General features: G+C 35.9%; 1 protein-coding gene across 2 annotated transcripts; it reads left to right on the top strand.

Annotated features, from left to right (window-relative positions):
* The first annotated feature begins 235 nt into the window (after nt 1-235).
* Nucleotides 236-2,953, top strand: LOC143529615 (uncharacterized). 2 transcript variants are annotated; one of them, XM_077025373.1, is made up of 3 exons: nt 236-595; nt 2,151-2,273; nt 2,389-2,953. In XM_077025373.1, the coding sequence occupies exons 1-3, from the start codon at nt 246-248 to the stop codon at nt 2,663-2,665; spliced, it is 750 nt and encodes a 249-aa protein (XP_076881488.1). In that variant the 5' UTR covers nt 236-245; the 3' UTR covers nt 2,666-2,953. The 2 variants fall into 2 exon arrangements, with proteins under 2 accessions (XP_076881488.1, XP_076881487.1); XM_077025372.1 differs by having other exon boundaries at nt 2,133-2,273.
* The last annotated feature ends 6,339 nt before the right edge of the window (nt 2,954-9,292 follow it).

The raw sequence follows: 9,292 nt of genomic DNA, 5'->3' as shown, positions 1-9,292 counted from the left end.
CTGAATTTGACCAATTTTGACCCAGAAGTACGTGAGGCCTCGCCTTTTAAAATCACCTCTAGGTTCTAGGAAATTCTGTTTTTAAAACTGTGCACATTTTGGATTGCTAATTGACCACATGACAAAATGGTCCAGTTTCACTTGCTGATTTATTTTTGCCCATGACTGATTTCGGAATTAATAATGTCTTATACTGGTACAGTACTACATTCATGCATATCAAATGTAGAATATCTTTTTACTTAATGAAATTGCAAGAATTATGTTATTGTAGAAGAACTGACTTTGCGTTTTTTGTGCACAGTGTTTGGCAAATGAATCTGAATTCAGCAGGGGAGATTAACTGTCTGTTCAGCAAGTTACCCAAAGGTGGAGGACAATGTAAGAGGCTTGAGATAGATCTCAATTTGCCTGCTTCTTCTAATGAAACTGAGTCGACTCAGAATATTACCAACTCGGATGATGAGGCACTGTCACGGTATGCTGGAACAGAAATCAGGAGGTCAGAATATGCGTATCAACAACCGTTGAATGGCAGGCGACATAATGATAATTCTGTTTCGGATTCCAGTCAAAAAGATGCCTCTACAAAGAAGTAAGTTATCTGTGTTTGGACGAATACATCAGAGGTGACAATTTTAACCAGAAAACGAATAGGAACCGGACGAAAGTATATTTTTAATGATATAACTAGGGTTGTAACAAGCTGACCCCGAACTCGGCTCATTTCGAGCACTATTTCAAAAGCTCGAGTTCGGCTCGTGAGTAGTTTTTAAGCTTGAGCTTGGCTCGGGCTCAGCTAATTTATTATTAAAAAATACATTTATCTGTATTTATAATTGTTTTAAATACACCTTTTAACAATACTTTTTATGTATAACAAAATACATATAATTTAGTTTCTTATTTCATAATGTTAGATATAATAGTTACTATTATCAAATGATATGTAGTATATAAAATAAAAAAATTATATAAATAATAACCCATTTAGGCTCGCAAGCCAGCTTGAGCTCGATAAAGTGAAGCTCAGGCTCATTCAATAAGCAAGTAATTTCAGGCTCGACTCGTTTAAGCTTGATCTCAACTCTCAAGTTACTAACGAGTGGCTTGGCTCGTTTACACCCCTGTTATATCTAAAACTGTTTTATCGGGAACATAGATTATTATTGTAATAGTATGATTTTTTTAACTATATTTAACGCATTATTAGTGATTAAATATAGGCAAAAAGTGTTCTAGGTCAAACCAGCTCCGCTTGACCTAAAAATTACTCGTTTCGACCCGTTATCTTACCCTGACTGACTCATCGTATTGTCACCTCCAACAATTTTGGCCACAAATAATGCAAGAACTACGAGAAATAATCTGAACCATTCATTAATATTTAAAATTTAATGAAAAGTGTATATTTTTTAATTAATTAATTAACTTCCTACTTTCTCGTAACAAATTCACGTACATATGTAGATCAGAGAATTATAGTGAATCTACACATGTGGTTTATTATAATATATGAGTACACATAATTTTTTTTGCACAATATCAATTCAAGTACATTCACACGGGCTATCTATTTTAATAGTCATGTTAGAATCTTAAATAATACACAAAAAAATGAATGTCCAGATTGGTTCTCGCATTATTATGGTTCTGTATTATAATCTCTTATGAGTATAGGGTGTGGTTCCAATATAAACCACCTTTAACTTGAAAACCACGAAAACTGTTACCAACTTATCATTTTTTTCCCATTTTTTAATATAAGGTTAGTATTGGAAAAAAACAATAAAAAATATGTGTAGTTCACGAACGTACATATGTGTAGCTCCCGAAGTATATTTGCATCTCATATGAGGTGTGTGTGTGTGTGGATTACAAACCACATAGATGAACTTTCACGAGCTACGTATATCGTTTTTGTTTTTTTCTTGTTATTTTTTGGCAAAGATTAATTACTTATAGAAAGAATGAGAAATAAAAATTAAAAAGTTATTGTTTAAAAGTGGTTTTCAAGTATCAAAGTGGTTTATATTTGATCCCTTCCCTATGTGTGTATGTTTATAATTATTCGTCAGTTTTTGCTTACTCGTCATGCATACTAATTTACAAATTACCGTTATATCATGCAGAAATAACGGCAATAGCAGCAATGTTAAGTGGAAACATCAAGTGAAAGTGAACCTTGAAATGGGGCTTGAAGTGCCCCCGAATGACGGTTATATGTGGAGGAAATACGGCCAAAAAGAAATCCTCAATGCTAAATATCCCAGGTTTCTGTTTTACCTTCAACCATGTTGACTTTTTATAAAGTTGACTCGCCTTTTCATTACATAAAGTATGCATATTAATCAGTTTATTCATTCCACATTATAAGAAAACTTGCAGAGAATATTACAGATGCACTTACCGAAACACACACGGATGCTGTGCAACTAAACAAGTTCAAAGATCTAGTCAAGACCCGACAACGTTTGACATCACCTACCTAGGAAAACACACATGTCCCAAACTTTCAAAAACCAGCAACACATCATCTGCAACCGAATCTGGTTATAGTCTTATAAACTTCTCGTCTAATTCATCGAGAACCAGAGATGGCTCATCAGCAATAACCGGAAATTCTTTTGAACTTTCGAATTGGCCTCTGAATCATCGCCGTTGATTGTTGGTTCGTTGAGATTGATTGTTCATGGTTACGGTTTGGTCAACTACTGAATGTCGGAAGTCAACGTTTTTATTCTGGCTCATGATGATTTATATACATAGGGTTGCTATATACAAATTACAGAGTCATAAGTGAGGCATAAACTGGATATTAGATATATATATTACATTATTTTGTTCTCTACAATGAAATGAAAGAATAAACTGTTACATGTCGGTTAATTAGTTTCATCTTTCTTTTCTTTTTTTTTTTCTTTTCAGAAGAGCAAATGTTACTCCTACTCGAGTTAAATGTCTTTATTATCAAGTATGTTAACCCCACACCGACAGTTTTATTGAATCTTTAAACAATCATGAGTCAGGTAATAGTTAATAATTACTGTTGATTTATAAAATATTATTTTTCGAACAAGTTATAGGGTATGTTTGGCAAAACTAGTTGGTAGTTGTAGCTGGAAGCTGGAAGCTGTTAACTGTAGCTTTTTAGAAATATTTAGGTGTTTGGTAGACTAGCTGAAACTTTTAATAAAACTAGCTGGGTTCTCGCGCGGTGCATCGTTCTAATCCGAAACCTATTTTGACTTCCCCTTTCGACTCAAAATTGTACCAACGTGAACTGAACTAAATTAAATCTTTTTGCATTGACTCGTTTTGACCATAATTTGGTATTACACGTGACCCGGGCTTTCCTGACTCGACTTGTTGCCGATCCTGACCAATAATCACATAAAATGCTATTTTTTTAAAGTTATAGAAGTATAACAATATGACACTCAAATTAAAGAGAATAAAATGCTCGTTTTTTTATGTAGTTATTTTAAAAAAATATTAACGTGGGAAAAAGTTATGGCATTTTAAAAATTCATGGGGGGTAGTTGGTTTTAAATAAGGGTTAAATATGTAATTATTATATGAATTAACAAAAGATAATGGAAGTTCAAGTACCAAAATTGTAAAATATGAAATACCAAAAGCTTGTAATTTTCTCTAAACGTACTAGTTGGAACCTTTAGCTTCAAGATTAGCTTCAAGCTTTTTCTCATAACCTAAAAGCTTAAAGCTACTTTAACCAAACAAGATTTTTCAATAAATATGAGTTTTTACTTAAAAGCTTGTAGCTTAAAGCTCATAAAAGCTTCTAAAAGCTCTTTGACAAACATACCCATAATGTTAATAAATGTTTTTTTTGAATTTAATGATTGTTTTAATATAGAGGGAAAAATAAAAATTTCTAGGATGTTGGGTTTGTGAAGTTTTATTAATGGCCCATTCTTGGTTTAAATGAAGGCAATATGGAGATCGAAGACAATGGAAGCTCATAGGATGAACTTTATTCTCTTTTACTTGACCTATTTATTTATTTTGTATTCATATGTTGTACATGTAATTCCTCATCATAAGTATTGAAAGAGAGCTTAGACAAAACCACATAAATCCTCGTGTCTCGTGTTCATTTTCTTTTCTGCAAATTAATTGTGTGTATTTTGCTATGATTGAGGTCCTAACAAGTGGCATCAGCGCTTAGGCTTGTTATTACCATTCAATCTTCCTCTTGTTATTTGAAGGTAAGTCGATTTGAAGGTAACTGCGGTTTTTGAAGGCCTCTCTCTTTCCTTTCTGTGCACGATTAAGTTATTTTGAAGCATCGAATATCAGTATAAGTTCAAGAGTGTGGTTCGTCTTTTACACAACATTTAGAATGGTGGGACAGTTTGTCGATTTAGGGTTCTTTTTCAGTCGATAATTGTCACACCCCAACCTACGACGGAAATGCCGGGGCGGACTGATTGTCACAGCTCGTAAGGTCACTATCATGCAAATATTTAAAATTCAAATATCTATTTATTTAATTCAAATAACACCATTATTCATTACAAAAAGAAATCCAAGTAAACAAAACATCAAATAATTCAAATTAACATTTAAAGTCTCAAAATAAACTCTTCTAGCATAAGTCCTTAAAAAATTCCTCTAAGTCCATACTTCACATCAAACGGTGACCTGCATATGCGTTGAAAATAATATAGTTTGTCAACACGAGGTTAAGTGAGCAACACACCAGTTCAGTTTACATATATAATAAAATATGTAGCTGCAACGAGCCAAATGAGATTAACAAATCAACCAATGAGCAAATAAAATGAGATGTCGAAAAGCACAAAGCTAAATCGAATAGCGTAGGATCATACTATTTTCTAAGATTATGCTGGACCTCTCCGAATGCGGTTCACATTGAGCACATAAACATATAGCAAGTATGGCATGAGATTAGTTAACACATAAGACAGCGATTGTAGTTTTGTGTATAGGTAAAGTGTGAAAATATACTAAGTTCACATATGTCCCCAAAACAGTAATAAAACGAGTAAAAATGGGGAATGTGGTACTCACCTCAAAGACGAACGATGATGACTAAGGTAGCGAGAAATGGAGAAACGAATCACGCACGAACGTTAATGCCTAAGAGAAAAGAGGGTAACCGGACATGCTAAGTATGGGATTTATTATAACAACTAGTAAAAAGATATAATATTATATTTACATAAGGGTTTATTATATATTATTATCTTGATTTAAGAAAAAAAATACTATTTTTAGTTTTTATAAGTAAGTTGCTTGATTTATATATATATATATATATATATATATATATATATATATATATATATATATATATATATATTTGTTAAACGTTAACTTTTAAGTTATAATATTCTTTATTTATGTATATTTTGTAAATGAAAATGGGTCTTAGAGAAATATATATATACATGAACGAAAAACGAATATTAAAAGGTCGGTTTTTAGTGAAACAACTTTGGTTAATCATTATTATTATTATTATTATTATTATTAAAATGGCTTATTGATTAAAAAGCATAATAAGAATGATTTTCCAAAAAAAATGGGGTGTGGGAGGGTCGAACCCGCGACCTCCACCCCCAAACAAACATGAGTTAACCAGCAGGCTATGTAGTGACGTGAAAGATAACACCAGTTTCCAAATTTAAATGCTAACACAGTTCATCCCCAAATTGATTAAACAAACCCTAATTCGGATTTGATCTAAAACGTTACAATTGATCAAATCAAGTTTAGGGGTTTGGTTCCTTATGAAAACGCGATTCATACTATGTATTTAATTACCTTAAATGATGAGCAGAAGGGGGCAAACGACGCAAGGACAGGGCCGGCGGTTAGGGATGATGAAAGAGCTATGTAACAACTGTTATGATCCAATTATATATGGGGTTAAGGTCGGCGATCAATCAAGGAATGAATCCTTGACATTAATTGAATTAATATCACCGATTTTGTATACTTCCGCGATTTAGGGTTTCGGTTAGGTTAAATAAGGAAAATAAACGAATCAATTGGTGAAATTAACAAAATAAATCTGTCGGTGAGGCCGCGCCTAACAAATATAAACGATTTCCATATCACCATATTGTTTACAAGAATGATTTACTAGCCAAAATTGATGATTCTTTGATTCGGGTCCAATAAAAAAACGTTTAGACAAAGGGATGGGTAAATGGATAACCAATTGAGAATGTGGGTTATAACATAATTTACACTCAGGCCCTTGTAGTTTGAAGATGGATATAGAATGACTTGAACTTTATAAAGATGTAGAGATAAATAAATAGTATAGTAATTATAACTCGATAAGTGCGGGATTTTATTAATTATAGAGCCCGGACCCGTAAGTGGGTCGGGTAACGGTTACAAAATAAAAGTGGAAAACCCGAAATGTTTACAGTGTCCCCTACTTTTGGGAATTTCGTCCCGAAATTAGAGAATCAGCAACGAAAAGATGAGGATACTTGAGTTTCATCTGGTCCTCACGCTCCCACGTAAACTCGGCGCCTTGCTTAGAATCCCAACGAACTTTAACCAAAGTATTGCGGCTTCGCTTAGTAACTTTATCCATATGATCCATAATCTCAACGGGTTGCTCAACGAAATGCATAGTCTCATCGATACTAACTTCATCGAGAGGGATGTGGAGATTACCCTCGGCAAGACACTTATTGAGGTTAGAAACATGAAACACCGGGTGAATATTAGAGAGTTCAACAGGAAGTTTGAGACGATATGCAACAGGACCAAATCTATCAATAATCTCAAAAGGACCAACGAAACGAGGAGCTAGTTTTCTCTTCTTTCCAAAACGAACAATTCTCTTCCTAGGAGAAGCTTTGAGTAAAACAAAATCACCAACACTGAACTCAAGGCGTTTACGTCTCTTATCAACATAACTCTTCTGACGACTACGAGCAACAAGGAGATTTTGACAAATTTGAGCAATACGATCAGTCGTTTCTTTGACTAGTTCGGGACCAGTGATTTGAGATTCACCAACTTCGTTCCAACAGATCGGAAATCGACATTTACGACCATAGAGCGCTTTAAAAGGTGCCATACCAATACTAGAGTGAATACTGTTATTATAAGAAAACTCAATAAGCGGTAGATGAATATCCCAATTTCCTCCAAAATCAAGGACACAAGAACGGAGCATATCCTCTAAAGTTTGGATTGTTCGCTCGGATTGACCGTCAGATTGCGGGTGATAAGCAGTACTAAGATCCAATCGAGTACCCAAAGCGGATTGAAGTGACTTCCAAAAATGAGAAGTAAAATGACCATCACGATCAGATATAATGGATAACGAAGTTCCATGATGACAAACAATTTCTCAATGTAAATACGTGCCAATTGCTCAACAGAATAAGTCTCTTTGATGGGAATGAAATGAGCAGACTTGGTCAGACGATCAACAATTACCCAAATACTATCATGTTGCTTGCGGGTAGAAGGAAGCTTAGTAATAAAATCTATGGCAATACCTTCCCATTTCCACTCGGGGACGGGAAGTTGCTCGAGTAAACCAAAAGGTCGATGATGCTCGGCTTTCACTTTGAAACAAGTGAGGCATTTAGAAACATACAAAGCGATATCTTTCTTCATACCAGGCCACCAATAGACATAACGAAGGTCAGCGTACATCTTATCCGCACCGGGATGTATGGAATATCGTGACTTGTGAGCTTCGTCCATAATAAATGTGCAAAGATCATCACGATTGGGGATCCATAAGCCGTTCAGAAAGTAAAGCAGACCATTGGGTTTAGTTTCAAGTTGGGTTTCGGCACCACACGACATCTCGTCATACATATTGCCTTCGGTGACGGATTCGTGTTGAGCATCGAGAACACTCTTTTCGAGATCATTTTGAACAAGAACACAAGTAAGAAGTATCGATTTGAATGGCTTCTTACGACTGGGAGCGTCGGCCATGACATTCGCCTTTCCAGGATGATAGCGAATTTCGCATTCGTAGTCGCTAAGCAACTCGGTCCATCGACGTTCTCTCATATTGAGTTCTTTTTGGTCAAAAATGTGTTGGAGACTCTTGTGCTCGGTATACACCACACACTTCGTACCATAGAGATAATGTCTCCAAATTTTCAAGGCAAATACGACAACACCAAGTTCGAGATCATGCTTCGTATAATATTTCTCATGAACCTTGAGTTGTCTCGAAGCGTAAGCGATAACCTTGCCTCGTTGCATGAGAACGCAACCAAGACCTTGGTTAGAAGCGTCGCAGAAAACGATAAAATCTTCATTTCCTTCGGGAAGAGCAAGGATATGAGCATTGCAAAGCATGTCCTTAAGAGTTTCAAATGCTTCTTCTTGCTTTAACCCCCACACAAAGGTTTTACCTTTGTGTGTTAAAGCGGTGAGGGGCAATGCGATCTTGGAAAAGTTATGAATGAAACGACGGTAATAACCCGCCAACCCGAGAAAAGAACGAACTTCGGTGGGAGTCGTAGGCGGCTTCCAATTCTTAAAAGCTTCGATCTTTGCAGGATCAACATGAATACCCTTTTCGTTAACAATGTGGCCCAAAAACTGAACTTCTTTCAACCAAAACTCGCACTTAGAAAACTTGGCATACAATTGCTCCTTTCGAAGCAGATCAAGAATGGTATGGAGATGTTTCTTGTGGTCGCTTTCGGATTTCGAATAGATCAAAATGTCATCGATGAAAACAGTAACGAACTTGTCCAAATAAGGTTTACAAACACGGTTCATGAGGTCCATAAACACCGCGGTGCGTTTGTCAACCCAAAAGGCATAACACAGAACTCGTAATGACCATAACGGGTACGAAAGGTGGTCTTGGGAATGTCATCATCACTAAGTCGGAGTTGATGATAACCCGAACGGAGATCGATCTTCGAGAAGCATGCGGCTCCTTGAAGTTGATCGAAGAGATCATCGATTCGAGGGAGCGGATAACGATTCTTAATGGTAAGCTTGTTGATTTCACGATAGTCAATGCACATGCAGAAAGAACCATCATTCTTCTTGAAAAATAGCACAGGTGCGCCCCAAAGAGAAGAAATCGGGCGAATGAAACCCTTGTCCGAAAGTTCTTAGAGTTGGCTCGAGAGTTCTTACCTCTCGGAGGGTGCAAGACGGTAAGGGGCTTTAGCTACGGGGTTAGCTCCGGGTATAAGATCAATTCGGAATTCGACTTGACGAACCGGTGGAAGACCAGTGACATCATCGGGAAAAACATCGGGAAAATCACGAACGACCGGGATATCGG

The sequence above is a fragment of the Bidens hawaiensis genome, unplaced genomic scaffold, assembly GCF_021521415.1.
Source record: "Bidens hawaiensis isolate Kalapana, Puna unplaced genomic scaffold, B.hawaiensis_p1.1 tig00008604_1, whole genome shotgun sequence".
NCBI lineage: Eukaryota > Viridiplantae > Streptophyta > Magnoliopsida > Asterales > Asteraceae > Bidens > Bidens hawaiensis.
The sequence above is the reverse complement of the archived record's forward strand: the minus strand, read 5'-3'. Positions and strand labels throughout refer to the sequence as shown.